General features: G+C 41.2%; 1 protein-coding gene across 1 annotated transcript in view; it reads left to right on the top strand.

The window, feature by feature from the left end:
* The window catches only part of LOC147684120 (cytochrome P450 2J4-like), a 72,808-nt gene extending 57,267 nt beyond the window's left edge, over positions 1 to 15,541 (top strand). Inside the window, exons 8-9 of the mRNA XM_086944498.1 lie at positions 3,634 to 3,775; positions 14,187 to 15,541. Coding sequence (XP_086800624.1) covers positions 3,634 to 3,775; positions 14,187 to 14,365 — 321 coding nt within the window. The 3' untranslated portion in view covers positions 14,366 to 15,541. The remainder of the gene's footprint in view (positions 1 to 3,633; positions 3,776 to 14,186) is intronic.
* Positions 15,542 to 16,702: the final 1,161 nt, after the last annotated feature.

The raw sequence follows: 16,702 nt of genomic DNA, 5'->3' as shown, positions 1-16,702 counted from the left end.
TTATGATTTTGGTGGTCTTGGAGCGGGGTCGCCACGCTGCCACCCTGCTCGGTCACCACCAAAGCCATTAAAGACCGCCCACCAGAGTACGACTTATTTTTAATCTGGCAGCTGCTTTTTTGGCGGTCCCACTGAGGTGCCTTTGAAAAAGGCACCACAAAGAGAATGTCAAGGGCACTTCCTGTAGGGCCTGGACTGTAAAGTCCATGGCCTGCAAGAACTTGGGATGGCCCCCTGCATAAACCCCATGGCGCAGAGGCAACAGGTGGCCCTGTAGGGCCCACTTTGTTTCCTCACTGCCACACTTTTCATGACAGTCACACAGCCTTGAAAAGTGTGGCAGTGAGGAAACTCCTAATATGCCTGGTGGTGCCGCAGGGGCACCGCAAGCATATTAGGGGTCTCAGACGGCTGCACCACTGCCAGATGTCCTGTATCCCTGGCGGCAGCAGCGGTCCCTTTGAGGTTGAACCAAAACAGTCCTAATGCCGTGGGTGGGTGGGCCGCAAGTCTGGTGGTCCGCAGACCGCCACCACCGCCTAACTTGGAATAAGGGTCACAGACATTGAAACTATGTTTCAACTGCTGTGAGTTTTAAACTGTATGAGAAATAAATAAAGAAGTCCCTAATTTTTCACAAACATTTGCACTAAAGGAATTCATAGCTACAAAATAATAACACCCCATGGTTGCATGAAACTAGAATGATTTATTTATTAAAGGTTTACGCTAAAGCATGCTCGATATATATATACATACATATATATGTGTATATATATATATATATATATATATATATATATATATATATATATATATATATATATATTATTATTATTATTATTATTATTATTATTATTATTATAAACCATTTTATAGCGCGCTCTGCTACTGGGGAGTATCCTGGCGCGGGGGAAATAAAAGAGGCAGAAAGCAGACCCTCACAAAGGTAAGGAACTCCTACATAGCACTGTTAAACAGATAAGTCTTCAAATGTTTTTTAAATGCGGCTACAGTGGGTGTGGAGCGCAGATGAAGAGGAAGAGCATTCCAGGCGCGAGCCACGACCACCGCAATCGACTGGCCACCAAGTCTGGCGCGCTTGAAACGGGGGAGGGACAATTGAAACATAGTGGAGGATCTCAGAGTCCGTGCGGGCACGTAGCTGATGAATCTTTTTCTCAGATATTGGGGGCCTTGATCATGGATAGCACGAAACGCCAGAACCAGTGACTTAAACCGGATGCGCTGTGCAACCGGGAGCCAATGAAGTGTGCGCATCTCCGCACGAACGCTCTTCCATCTAGGAATGTTAAATAAAAGACGGACTGTCGCGTTCTGGATGATTTGCAGGCGTTTGACCAGGTAAGAGGGGATTCCACTGAACAATGCATTAGCATAGTCCAGCCTGGACAGTATAAGTGCTCGCGCAACAGACTCCTTCGCTTCTCTAGGAAGCAAGGGAAAGAATTTGCGAAGCATTTTTAGGGTCGCAAAACAGGTGCCAGTAAGTTTTTTAATGTGGTGTTTAAATCTTAAGTCCTCGTCGAACCAAATGCCCAGGTTTTTGGCGGGTCTCCCCATCTCTTTCGGGCCTGGGATGTCAGGGGGCCAAAGAGTGCTCATAAACGAAGGGGGAAAGGAACCATAAAAGAGAACCTCAGATTTGTCCTCGTTGCACTTCAACTGGGCCTTCGTCAGCCAGCGAAATACCGAGGACAAACATAAATGGACTATAGAGGTATCCAGGTTATCATCAGGCCAGGTGAACAGCAATTGGGTATCGTCTGCATACCCAATTATCTTAGCCCCGAACTGTTCAGCTAGATAGATCAAAGGTGTGATATAGACATTGAACAGAAGGGGGCTGAGAGTGGAACCCTGAGGGACACCTGTAAGCAGAGGTTCCGGCTCAGAGGCATAGGGAGGCAGCCAGACCTGCTGGGTCCTGTCCGACAAGAAGGAGGACAGCCAGTCTAACACCACCCCTCCAATACCTATAACCGCCATCCGGCTAAGGAGGAGCTCATGGGGGACGGTATCGAACGCGGCAGTATGTATATATATATATATATATATATATATACATACATCTTCCATGTCCTTCCAATGCTTGAATTAAGTCTAATGTGGACCTCCAATGGGAGGAAGGATTACAGGCTGTTTGGACTGTAACTTGCTGGGATACAATTTGGGCTAAAATACACAAAATCTCTAGAGTTGTTTACACCAATCAAACATTATATTTTGTATATAATAGACTAATAATAACTCCGTTGTCTTTATTGAAAATGGAAGCTTGCATCACAGGATAATTATTGGTCATGTGTTGCACCACATTGTGACTTGATCCCTATTTATTTAATTGGTTTCAAATTCATATGTTTTGGTTGCATGTTTGAAAATAAATGACAATGATTTTCAATGCTAATATTCCTTATTTATTGTCTAATATATATTTAAACAATATTTTATCTGACTGACATATTTTACCTTATCCACCTAAAGATTTAGACCTTTTACTTGCTGTAGCATTTCAAAGGATTACTTCACATTGTAAAAATGTTTTTCCTCAGATGACTTCACATTGGAAAAATGATTCAATTGTTACTGATAAAGCTTGGTTGAATGCTGTTTGTTTCAGTCATAGTTTATATAGAGCTTATATTAATACTATTGTGTTAATACTTAAAAGGGAACATAAGTGGTCACCTTTAACAACATTCTTTAATAACCCTAGATTCTGCAGTAAGTCATGAGATATCATTGCTGAAGAAGTTACAAAACCTCCTCAAATATATATATTTTGAATCTCTATTTATAATATTTTAATCATAAAGCACTTCTGAGATTTAATTGTTGTTACATGTTGAACTTATGCAATTTCCTATACTACCTTCTACCTGCCTATCTCATATTTATGCTTTATCCTATAGATTATTTTTTCACTTTTACATTCTTCATGTAGATTTAATCAACAATTTCTGTTGCTTTTTGTATGATAATGTCTATCATTCTTTGTATGCATTATAGATGTCAAATACATTTCGTTATCACTTTTTTCTATATTTCGGTAGTTATGCTCATGTTATGGTTTCACTTTCTCAATAAACGTTTTTAAACTTAAATAAAATACAAAGGACCATTTTTAAAAGATTTGTGTAATTGATACAATGTTGGCAGCTTCAGTGTAGTGTGAATGATCTAAAACTGTGTGACTTATCGGCTTAGGACTTAGCAGCTTTGGAAATTATTGTTTTTCAAAAACTCGCTTGTTCACAATAGCACCATGGAGTGACACATCAAGAGTCTGTATTTGAAACTGAGCAGAGTGGAGAGTTGTAAATTTAATTTGAGTACATCAGATGGAGTTTATCAAAGAATTGTTCATAAGAGGAATGGCATATGTGCTGGATGAGAAACAAGGAATTGTCTTCAAGCAAATTAACTACAAAATTGTGGAGGCTCTGTCTTTACTTTCAATTCTGTAAGACACTGTGTGACAACTGCAGAATGTAGTGTGAATGTAGTAAGAGCAATCTTGTCTCAGATAAATTGTTGAAAGGTTTATATGGTTGAATGTCGCTCAAGAACATTAAGCACCAGTGAGAGGATGTTTTTAATTTCTTGCAGGGTTCTCTCGTCATAGCTAATATTTACTCTTCTCTGTATGATCCTGACTACTGGGAGACACCGAAACAGTTCCATCCTGGCCATTTCCTGGATATGGAAGGGAATTTCATTCAAAAGGAGGCCTTCATACCTTTCTCTGCAGGTTTGCCTTGCCGTGGGTTAGAAAATGTAGTAGGTTATGATGTTTGTTCTCTTTACTTTTTGTTGATGATATGGTAGGTTTACTGATTTAGCAGACTTTTGATATTAAACTTATTCATGATTAGTTTGTGATTAGTGTTTTTTAAATGGACAGCTGTTTAGACCACAGCCCCACCAGAAATAGTAACAGAGGGGTGCAATAGAAGTAATATCATAGGACAGGCTTGTTTATTCATGCAAAATACTTATATAACACATCACACAAAAAGTAAAATATAAATGAAAGGGGCTACTGAACCTATCACTGATGGTCCTGATATGCCTACAAGACGAAGTTTATTATATGTGCTTCACCCACCCTTGGGGGTACAATTAATGGGTTTGTTCAGACCTTTGTAGGGGCCAGCCTGTGTGCAAGTATAGGTTATAATGTGTATATGGTACATTTAAAAGGGTTCATTATGCCCAGTTGTGCCTCTATAACTAAGGTTGACTCCTCCAAGGAAATTCCTTTTTTGCACCTATATTAACTATATACCCTGTGTCAGATTTACAAGCCCCTTGCACCCCCAGTACATCACTTTTTGTGATTCACTCGCAGCGCATTCCACTGCCCCATATCTACAAGGACAGGAAAAGCCACACTGTGTGGCTTTTTTTATCTCCTTATAAATAAGGCCCCTTTACACGCAGCACTTTGCATGAAAGGGGCGTTCCCTGAGTGTTGCTGTGGGTTTTCCCTCGCAACACCCATGGAACCTGACACATTTCCAGATTTACGAGGATTCAAAAACCTGGAAATCCGCCAGTATGCTACGCCACCCTAGGAGTGGCGTAGAGAGGCGCAACGAGGAGGTATGTTTAAATTTCTCCCCATTTTTTCTTCTTTCAATTTGATGTTAGGGGCGGATGAACCTCTGTTCCTACGAAGTAACAATCCTCTGATTTCAACATTCTATCATCTACCAAATTTGCACAAAGATAATAACAAGCCGCCGGGCAGGCCCATTGTGTCCTCTATTGATGGTCTAATGGAGCATATGTCTATGTTTGTGGACAATTATCTGTTTCCATTTGTGATCCAACTTGAGTCATATACCAGAGACACAAAAGATTTTTTGAACAAGATCTCTGACTTGGTATGGGATCCTAGCTACTTATTAATGGTACTCAACATTTCTAGTTTGTATATTAGTATCAAACATGAACATGGGATGATTGCCATAAAACACTATCTAGAAAAACGGCAGTTGAGATTTGCACAACATAATGAGATGTTGATGGAATTTGTCGAGTTTTGTCTGACAAATAATATCTTCATATTTGAGGAACAATTGTTCAGACAAGTATCGGGCACGGCAATGGGCACCGGCTTCACCCCCAGCTATGCAAATTTATTCGTAGGCTGGTGGGAGGAGCGGGTGCCCAGGGTGTCCCAAGGGCAAGGAGGTGGGAGAGTCATTAGCTGGCACAGGTACAACGATGACTTGTTCATTGTCTGGCAGAGGACGGTGAACACGGCCTATGGCTACATCGATGTCCTGAATGACAACGAATACAATCTACACTTCTCGGGTACCATTAGTCTAGTGGCAGTAGACTATTTGGACCTAAGGGTGTTCGTTGAGAATGAAAAATTACAAACAGCCCTTTTCCGCAAACCCACTGCGGGAAACTCAATTTTGTGTGCCAACAGCAATCACCCACCTAAACTGGTCCAAAGTATCCCCTATGGGGAACTTTTGAGGCTGCGTAGAAATAGTTTGAGAAACCAGGATTTTGAGGCGGCTGCCTCAGATAGCATCAGTAGATTTAGGATGAGAGGGTATGATAGCGAGGCTCTCAGTAAAACTCTCAACAAAGTCAGAAAAATACCTAGATCTGATCTCTTGATAAACAAATCAAAAAACAATACGAAGGAGATCGGCGGTAATTTCCGCATGATAACTCCATACTCCTGAGAAGCTCACCATCTCAGGAAAATGCTACAAAAGAACTGGCATATCTTCAAAACTGACTCCGCCATTAGGGATGATATTCCAGCATATCCCCTAGTCACGTTCAAAAAGGCGAGGTCCTTACGTGATATGTTGATAAAGAGTCATTTAGATAAGACAACTGCAAGTACAAAAACTCTTCGGGAAATGAAGGGTTTCTTTCCTTGCGGTCGCTGTAAGGCGTGTGCAGGAAGTAAACACGTGTTAACGTATAAATTACTTGATACCAACAAACTGAAAGATACCAAGAAATGTATAACATGCAGCACACCCTACGCTGTCTACTGTTTGGTTTGCCTGTGCGGCCTACGTTATGTAGGCAGCACTATACATCAGCTCAAGATTAGAATTCTAGAACACTTGTGGTCAATAGACAAAGCAGACCAAGCATACCCTGTCGCAAGACACTTTGCAGAGTGTCACACCAGTGACAGAAATAAACTACAATATTTTGGTCTGGACTTTATTCCCTTGAACATCAGGGGGGGGGGGCGACAGGTTGAAAAAACGTCGCCGCCTTGTATCGAGGGACATTGTGGACCTTATGTCTAAACATCCGAGGGGCCTGAATAGTGGAGAGGAGCTTACTGTACATTTAGGCAAATAGAGGGAGGAAATAAATTAATGAAATGATCTAGAGCCATAATAATTCAGGGATAATAAGGTTGTTGACTCGTTGGTTAAATGATGAGAAACCACTTTATGTGTGTAGATACTGTGTAACTAAAAGTACTGTATTCTAAATGAACTGTTTAATATAAACATATCAAGATTAAGGTGTATTTGTACAGGTAACTGTAGGGGTTAAATTGATTGAAATGATTTCACAGCTATTATTAGTTGAAGGGACCTATGCCGATACACGGCGAGAGAACATTACCACGCCATGCATTCCTCAATAATATAATTTTGAATCATGTAAATTAAATAAGGAAATGTGCATGACGAGTGGATCCCTACTAAGACAACTGATAGGGTTATATGCCGATATACGGCTTAACGAATGTATTGCCTATAGGTACTAGGAAGCCAAAATAGAAATTCAATAATTGAAAGCTTGTAATTCAGAGTAGTATAAATATACTCTGCTACATTCAAAGATGGGGCCTATGTTCCTTACGGGCAAGACTGTCCCTTCTTTATGTTTATTGTGAAATGTTGTGATGTGATGCTTTTTTAATGCCTGTGATCCAGGGAGTCATGGACACCGAGGAAGGCTTGACGCCGAAACGCGTCTGTTCCATCTGCAATAAAGAAACTCTATGTTTGCATCCCCTCGTGAGTGCGTTTTTTTGTGCTGGATTGCGCAAAAATTGAGCGTATATATATATATATATAATATATATATATATATATATATATATATATATATATATATATATATATATATATATATATATATATATAGTTACCATATATCCTTTGACTGGCTAATAACTTTAGTGTCGCTTCATGAATTTTCATTAAACTTTCCATAACAAAAGTTCAGCCATCTCAGCTCCTTCATTGAAAGTTCCAGGCTGATTCATCGAGCAGGGGGGAAGGTCGAGAAAAAGGGTGGTCCCAAAATGCCATTTCCTAAGGGATGGCCCTGCCATTTCTAACAAGGCTTCAGCTTAAATGGGAGAATTAAATCACACCAGATCTGGCAGAAATCTGTATCTTGGTCCAGAAAGCACGCTTTTTGGGATTTGGTGTAAATCTGTTCAGTACATTTTGAGAAATTAAGTTTCAAATATATGTACATCTGAATGCAAGAGTCCCACAAGCATTCAACTTCAAATATTAGAGCAATCTGATTGACCGAGAAGAGCTCTTTTTCCATCGGCAGTTTAGCTCCCACTAGCCCCACATGATTGGCTGGCTGCTCATGTAAAAATGGGGAACGCAGGAACCAATATATACCATTGGTTTACATATGCAAAACAACATATATTTGTTGCCAGTCACAAAAATAAATTGCATCAAACTAAACCCAGTGTGCATTTTTTTTTGTATAATGAATTTGGGGTGTTTTAGTCGTGGAAAAATGTAAAATACATATACACAATCAAAAATAGACAAAATTAATATTTACAAGCAGATTAACATATAGTCACAAATGACATAGACACATTATGTGGTCATTTCTTCCCTCTCCCAACCGCAACTTTTGAAAATAATAAATGGTGTTCATAAATGTCCTTCAAAAAGTACATAATCCACCTGGAGGTTGCAAGAGAAATAAACAATTAGCGTCTTTCTGTCTCAAATTGCGCATTTGCCCAACATGGAAAATTATGAAAGTTCCTCTTCTGTTGGCTCCCCTAAAGCAATAGTTGATTGACGAGTTTCAGCCTTTCTAGAGTTGCTGGCCTCATCAGGACCGTCCATGGACAAGTGACCAATTACTTGGAAAAAAGCAAGAGACTTCTTGCCTCTTCATATAATGTTATAGAATGGAAGATATCCGCACAATCCTTCTCTGTGTGGTGGTAACCCAGTCACCAGTATGAACTCATTTTAAGTCATCGGCTGGTTTGAATGAAGGCGACTGGTATTTCTCGCACTGTGGAGCTCAGTACATGGTCTCCTCTCCCTGTCAGGAAAACTGGCAAGGCTTCTACCCAATGTATCAGCCGATTCGATGGCTGCAACATGTGGAGAAAGGTTGCAGCTGCTACTTCAGGACTGTGGCAGTCCCTGTGTCCTGAATTTAAAAGAAAAATAAGGTAAAATAGGGCATTGAAGAGGTAGCCTGACCCTGGTGCCAAATAAAGGCAAAACTTTTTTGGGTTGCTGAGACCATTCCAGTCTCTCACAGAAGCCAGTAGTACTCGCTTGCTCCCATGAGAGTCCTATATGAGCACAGGGGACGCACTGCCTTCCACAATAGTCCCACTGGGTGGGTAAAAACGGGCAGGTATGAGTTCCTGTGGTGCATTGGGTACATACAGGCAGTTGTCTCTGCAGCTAACCAAAGGCCATGCGTAGTGGCCGCCTACCAAAAGCCATGTGAGGTGGAGGTTGAGTGCCCGCAGCGTGTAGGCAGCAGGGCCTGAATACTTGTCAGGCCCTGCTACCAACCTCACGCCATGCACGGCCAAAGGCTGTGGTATATGGTAATAAAAGTTGCTCTACATTAAAAAAACTCAAAACTGCACTGAACTGAGAAAAAACTAAGGTTATAACATCACTGATGACATCTGAAATTATATCATTGATGAAAATGCTGTGCATTGCTGGGGTGCAAGTTACAGTTGCTTGAAATAACTATAACTGGTGAATATCAGTATTTTGTTAAGTATAAAATGGTACATTTAATGATTTAAACTGACATTTTCACCTCACTATAACATTACTTTACGTACAGTAATAAAATATTACTTTATGTTAAAAAAAACTAGAAATTCACTGAAAAATCCAAAAGTTAAAGTGACAGTCTAGTTAGGTATGGTACTATTATCTTACTGCTATCCTGGGTGCAAGGAGAACCGGCTCTATTAGTTTTCTCCCACCCGGTCCACTCAGCACACCCGGGTGGTAGCAAGTTTTTTTCTCTGTGTTTCCTGCCCCGGAGAGTGTGGGCAGGGAGTCAATTTTATATTCAACACCTGCACTCTCACAGGCAGGGAACAAGTCAGTGTCCCCGGGTTGTGGCCCCAGGATGCTGCTTTCTTCAGGCCCTGGTAGAGGAGGTCCCAAGAGACCTCTTATGGATCAGGGAGGGGAGACACATGTCATCTCCCCATAACTAAGTCACAGTCAAGGGATAGGATCCTGCAGGCATTTTAGTGGAGGTTGCTCTCCCCCTCCGAAAAGCAAGTATGCTGTACCCGGGGGATGGGGTTCCCCAGGACCTTTTTAAAGCTCATGGAGTGTGTCTCATGACCGCTCCCCAAAATAAGTATACCAGCCCCGGGGATGGGATTGCCAGGCCTGTAAATGGGTTGGTGAGGTGAGCAACACACCCCTTGACAAAATAAGTAAATTGGCCTGGGAGATGATGTCCCTGGGGCCTTCAAATGCTTCAGGAATGGGGGCATAAACTCCACTTCCAAAAATATTCAAACATCCCGGACCTTGGCCCAACCCAGATAGAGAGGGGGCTTCATATTCAAAATGGCAGGAGCTCAAAATTTTTCTCATTTTTTTCTGCCGGTACATTGGACAATTTAAACAAAGAAAATCACTGAAATTGACCACTGAAAGGAGTTATCTCAAATAACTATAACTCGTGCCCTAAAGTGACTCCCGGCATGCACAGTGTTGTCATCAATGATGTTTATTTCAGATGTTGCAGTGATGTTGTCAATGATGTCATAAAACATGCCATGTGTGTTGTAATGTGTGAGGTATTTACTAGTCCATGGGGAGGACTAGAATGTTAGTTACTTAAGATAAACATGTTTTTAGAAAAAGAGAGTATGTTTTCCAGGTTTATGTACGTATTATCTTAAGGTTGAATCCTGTGATCATTGATTCAAGTTTCCACTCAAAAAATGGGGTCGATCCAATTTTTAGAAAAGATAGATTTTTATTGATGCAGAATCGAACATTAACAGCCAACACGTGTTTCGCCCTCTGTGGCAAATTGCGCCAGCGCTTTCTCAAGGCTGTAAAGATAAAAATGATGTGTTTAAGCGAAAGGTTGCACTAAGGAGTAGCGACCCCAACCAAAAAGAGTGAATTGTGGGAAAAAACCCGAAAAGTGCAAGAAAAGTGATTGAAAAATAGAGACAACGAAAAATAAAGGTGTTCTCTTTTAGTGATGGTATTGGTTAAACTAGAAACTCAATAACAGAGTGCAAGTTTTTAACTTAGGAAGTGAAGTGTAAGAGAGTAACAATATTAACAAGAGGTACATTGATCATGCAGAAGTAGCGTGTTTTGTTGATCTTTAGGAAATTCAAGAAGAATTACCGAAAAAGAGAAGCTGGTAGGAGAATAGAAGAATAAATGAAACACCCAAAACCCAAAGTGTATCAAACAAATCATGTGTGTTCTTCAACAAAAGGGTAAAATAATACCTAAATTCAATTTCTTAGTGACATACTAGTAGAATCGCTAGTATACATCATAGTGGATATGTCACACAGTAGATTCCTTAAATATTTCAATCTGTAGCAAAATATAACATTTATCAATTCAGTATTTTTTTTTAAAGATTTTTTTTCAGCATTTCAATTTATAATAGCATCATAATGCCAATATTTTAGAGATATATATAATAACGTCAGACATTGCTAAGTATACCAATTTTAACAGGACTTTCAAATGGTTCATTATTCTGCAAAATTCAGCATACCATTTTGAAACATTACTTTCCATGACAATTTTAGTAACAGTACATAACATTTGTTTCACTGGTCTTGTTCTCAATATTAATAATAATAATCGTCAAAAATCATTGTTCTTGTGTGCTACTCAAAATTTCTTGCGCTATTCTATTAAAGAAAAAGGAGCACTATATTCCATTTAAGTTTTTTTTGAAAATTAAGTATATGTGCTATTTTGAATGCTTATTACAAACCGAAGATTTGGCCATGGGTGTATTGGAAAGTATTTATTTTTGACGTATAGATCATACATTATTTACGAAAATAAGGTGGGAAACAGTTTTCGCATTTTGGATGTTACTATTGTAAAAGCACGTTTATACCAACAGACACTAGTTTAAGAAACGATTTGAATTGTGTAAAAACACAGAAGGGACAGGCAAGCAAAGGTATCTAGGGGTTCTACAGTTCTTAAAAAGGAGAATGCTTAGATCAATAAGGACAATACGGAAAGACCAGGTGAAAATAACCTGAGTAAGAAGACTTTATATGTGGCCCATTTAAGCTCAATCCAGTAAGAGATCTAAAAAATGCCGCATTTTTCATGAAAAGTATTTCAGAAACTATTGCTAATTTGCAATTTGTGCAGGCCAGTATTCTGGTTGTATGTCAGTAACTGGACTCGATTATATTGCGCGTCGCATTCCCATTGACAAAAACGGAAAGTCACAACAGGCAGCGCACTTCCTCGTTTTAGCTCATACAGAACAAATATAACCATCGCGTAACGTATGACAAAATGGAAGCCACTCTATGACCGTATTGCTTTAACACACATTAAAGAAGCGAAGGAGGGCTGAATCCTAGGCGCAATTACTTTAAATTTTAAAACTCTAAAACGTCCAGAGTTTTTGAGTATGTTTCCTCCATCTTCATAAAAACCTTTGTGAAAACAGATATGGTTCTGGAATCCTTGGACCTTCCCTGCTCAGTTGTCATGAACTTAAGATAAACATAACTGGTAAATTACAGTGATTTTGTTAGTTAAAAACATTATGTTTAACTGACATTTTCGCCTAACTATAACGTACCTTTAACCTGCGGCCAGGCCGCGTGCCCAACCCCCTGCATGTTGCTAAACCCCCTCTGCGCACGGCCTTTGGACAGGCATGGCAAGGGTGGCTGCAGCACCTGCAGCTAGGCCTTGCATCCAACCCCCCTGCAGGCAGTGCATAGGATTCGCACAGTGCTGGAGTGATAAAAGGTGTTTGTCATTTTTCAGCTTGGCATGGAAGACACTTGCTAATACTATGGTTAAAAACATATATATATATATATATCTATATATATATATATATAAAGCAAAGGGCAATGACAAGAGTATCAAAATTCAAGACAGGGGTAGCGGTTGCTGCAGCCCGTGCCCTCATCTGCTTTAATGAAAGAAGATGCAGCAGTGCAAGTGCTTACTACTGCTTAAACGTACCCAGGAACTCAGGGGGCATCCCGACTGTAGCCTCACCCCTGAAGGAGGCATCCCGAGTGTAGCCCCACCGTTGAAAGAGGCATCTGGTGTGTAGCCATCCCAGAAGGTGTGGGAGAAGATTTTTGAAGCACTGTATCTAGGACTATTTAGAGGTGCCGCAGAGCAGACACACCTGGGATGGGACAGTAACACTTGCTCTAATAATGCACACACGTGGAGTGGTTTGTGTGTAATGGGTACCCTGACCTTTTTCCAAAATGCCTCTGATTGCAAGGACTGACACAAAAAGATCAAGCTTTTTATTAAGTCATTTAAGAGCATGGGGTCTCCCTTGGAGGTTTCTCACTTTCTCTAGCAGGCAAAGTATTTATATTAGATACTAAAATACGGCGCACTTATGCTCACTAAATGCGCTGGCACACTTCTGGCGGCCTAGCGCCGATGCAGGCAACCTTGCCCCAAGGTTGCTATGTGTGCTGCAGATTGAAGCACACATAGAAAGAGGAAATTGTTGCGCCATTCTCTGGGAGGTGTAGCGGTTTTGCACAATACCAGGTTTATAAAACTTTGGAAATCTGGGATAGCGTAAAATTCATGGGTGGTTTGCAAGGGAACAGCCATGTTCCACCCATAGAGCGCCCTCCCAGAATGAATTGTAACTCAATGCAGCACAAGCTGCTGCACTGAGTTACATGTTTCTTTATAAAGGCACACAAGGTTAATCGCCTCTTGCCTTGGTTTGTAAATATCTACTAGCATTTTATGTCAAGGATGCAACACGACAGTGGTGCAACCATGACACAAAATGTTAGTAAATCTGGCCCATAGTTTTATGTAGGCTTTTGCGGGGAAAGGGTAGTAAACCCTACTGTTAACAGGATCGCAACCCTGAGGAGGCCAAGGAAAAGAAACCAAAACACAAAGGGCCTCATTTAGGAGTTTTTGGCACAGGGCAGCATAGTAAGTCACTTTGCTGTGCTGCCCTGCATCAAAAGGAAAGGGCATGAAAGTGCTGTATGCATGATATATGGCGCATTTCTGTTGTTTCCTGGTGCAAATGGTTCCGTGTTGTTGGCCGGATTGATTTTGTGCAGGAAGGTGCATATTCCTGCACAAAAATATCCAGTGAGGCATTTTACTCATTCTATGTGTGCTGCAGAATACAGTACACATGGAAAGAGGAAACAACGAGGAGAAATGAAAACATTTCTCATTACGCCTGCTCTGGGGAGGCGTAAGGTGTTGAAGCTGCACCAGGGTTACATGATTTTGTAAATCTGGGACAGCGTCCAAATCCATGGGTGTTGCATGGGAACACCCACCGCAATGCCCATGGAACACATCCTTCACGCAGTGTAAAGCAACGAAGCGCTTTGTGCTGCCTTGCCTTACTCCATATCCATGAGGCCATGCAAAGCCAGATCATCAAAAAAAGTGTAAGGTGCAGGCCTCTTGTAAATAAGCTTCAACATCTGGATGTGGAGAACTTTGTAGCCTCTCTGTATTCAAACCTGGGATCTGGATTCATTGCACTGTAGTCTCACAACTCTGAGCTCCTATTTACCCACAAGCCCCACATGCAAGGGCCTTCCTGCCATATTACCTGGCAAATGATGCATCTTAAGCATTAGTAAGTAAAGAGACCCATCTCTCCTCTTCTTCCACCTGCAGGACACCGTGTGTGTTTGGGGGAGACGCTGGCCAGGATCGAACTGTTCATCTTCTTCACAAGCCTCCTCCGGGCCTTCACCTTCCGGCTCCCCGATGGAGTGAAGAATGTCAACATGGACACCATTTTGGGTGGCATAGTGCAGCCACATCCTTTTGAGATCTGTGTTGTACCCCGCTAGATAGAGGGTGCCCCTGGATAGAAGAAAGACCTATGTATGATTTAGAATTATTTTACAGTATTATTGCCCTCTTATACCTACCTATAATAGCTCATTGGAGAACATTTTAAGTAACTTCTGCATTAATGTTAGTGAGTGCATTATGATAGTCATCTAATGGAATTATTACTGTCTGTAGTACTGTTGTAAAATAGATGTGTTCATTTACATTTCATATTTTGCCTCGATCTGCCTTAAATTATAACTTGGCAAAATATACTGGCAAAGCGTCAGAGGATGTCTCAAAATCTTGTTGAACAGCAGACCCTGGAAGCTTGTGTGTGACTGCTCTTCTTCTGCTATTGGGCCTTTCTTTGGAGTTCTGATCCTGAAGGGGATTTAGGGGGCGGGATACAGCAGTCTCGCATTGGCGCTATAAGCAACGCACCCATCAGGAAGACTCTTACACACCATCAGGAAGACTCTTACACACCATCAGGAAGACTCTTACACACCATCAGGAAGACTCTTACACACCATCAGGAAGACTCTTACTGCGGCATACCGCCACCGGTAATGCACAGTTATCAGGGGTAAAGATAGTTAGTGCAGCAGGTGCAGTGCCCAAAGGGTGGTTGGTTTGCCTAAAACCAAAAGAAAACATGTGCTGGGCAATCCCAGCGTAAAATTTAAGAAAAGCCCTTTTTTGATGGACCTTCAAGGATTTGTAAGTATAAGTAAGCATGCAAGAAAATAGCTAACCACCTATGTCTGTCTGAGAAACAAGCCAAGTCTTAGGCGTTGGCTCATGACCTCAGGGACAGAGGCTAAGGGCAGATTGACAGAAACGAAATTACTAATTAAGAGAAAGTCATATATGGTCTGTAAGATTTGCAAGAGGTCTTCAACACAGTATGAGGAGCATTCATAGACAAGCTAAGTTCTTATCCTGGGAAAGATGATGAAAAGGATTGGGCTGAAAAGGATGGCCCTTTTCTAGATGAAAGAAAGAATGAGAGATGGACGCTGGGGTCAGAATAAGGGCATTGACATCGCCTAATATTTAGGTCACTGCTTCACAGCGTTTCGGCTGATAAAGTAGCGTTGGCCAAACTTGGTGCAGTGTTTTTGTTTTATGTACATATACTTTTTTGTGTGACTTGAACGTATTTTCAATAAAATACTTAAATATATTAATCCCATTTTATGTCAATATTTTTATCACAAAGACCATCACTATGACCAGTGTTGAAAATAGAAGAAATGTATTGTGAGAGCACAGTAAAAGCAACATGGACAAAGCCTGGGATGCGTGTTTCTGCTATTGACGGGGCAAAGTGGGATGAGTCTCTGTGATCCATGTGCCACTCATTAGATATTTATTTAAGAGTGGGTATATAGCAGAAACAAGACTCTCAAAAAAGAGTGGCAGAGTGTCCTAAGGGATACATAAGTAGGTATTCTACAGAGGTAGGTATATGTGAAACAACATAAAACAAAATGTAAATAAACTGCGAAACAATAGGGAGCCGTGGCAACCAGTAATTTTAGGAGGAAGGTTGGTGGATGGGATAGACACTCACTCACACCCATACCTTCACACAAGCACATGCATACACACATCCATTCACCACAACACTCATTACCAAATATTCAAACATACACGCACCCACCAAACATTAATTTAAAAAAAACCACACACACACTTACATGCAGCCCTGCCTCGGAGGTCCCAGGAGGGTTGGAGGTGCTACCTTCCCTCATATGGTGAACTTATGTCAGCCAATGAGGAAAGGCAGCAGTCCCAACCTGGTCACAGAACGGGATTGAGTCAGTGAGATTGCTGACCCCACCCCACTCTGTGACGAAGTGTTATTGATTGAAACTCAGCTCTGAGCACTTCAGGGCTTAAAACTGAAGCGCCCAGGTCCATGCAATGAGTGTCGCCCCCCTCGTCAGGAGGGGGAGGGCCTTGAGGACCTTTGCTGAGCTGAGAAGGTCATGGCCACAGGAGCTGTGGCATCCTCAGCTAACAAAGTTCAGCTCAGGCAGCCAGGAGCCTGCGCATTTAGTACATGTCTAGCTCCTGACCTGAAAATGAAAAATGTTTGTCACGCAGACCTTTGCTCAGCCTGACAGACACTCTTCTTGAGGGGCCGCAGCTGATAGGGAGATATGAGGGAAAATTCTTTGGGGAGAAATATATAGGAAGGTGACACCTCAGGACACAATAAATACCGAGAAAGAGTGGAGAGAGGTGGAGAAGTAGGAGGGAGTCGTTTAAGTTAGGAAATAATTTAATGGCAAGTTCAGGGGAAAAGTGCTACTTCAGGTAAAAGTGTACATTTGGGGATTAAT

This window comes from Lissotriton vulgaris, chromosome 11, assembly GCF_964263255.1.
Source record: "Lissotriton vulgaris chromosome 11, aLisVul1.2, whole genome shotgun sequence".
NCBI lineage: Eukaryota > Metazoa > Chordata > Amphibia > Caudata > Salamandridae > Lissotriton > Lissotriton vulgaris.
Note: the sequence above shows the minus strand (reverse complement) of the source record. Positions and strands in the feature narration are given on the sequence as shown.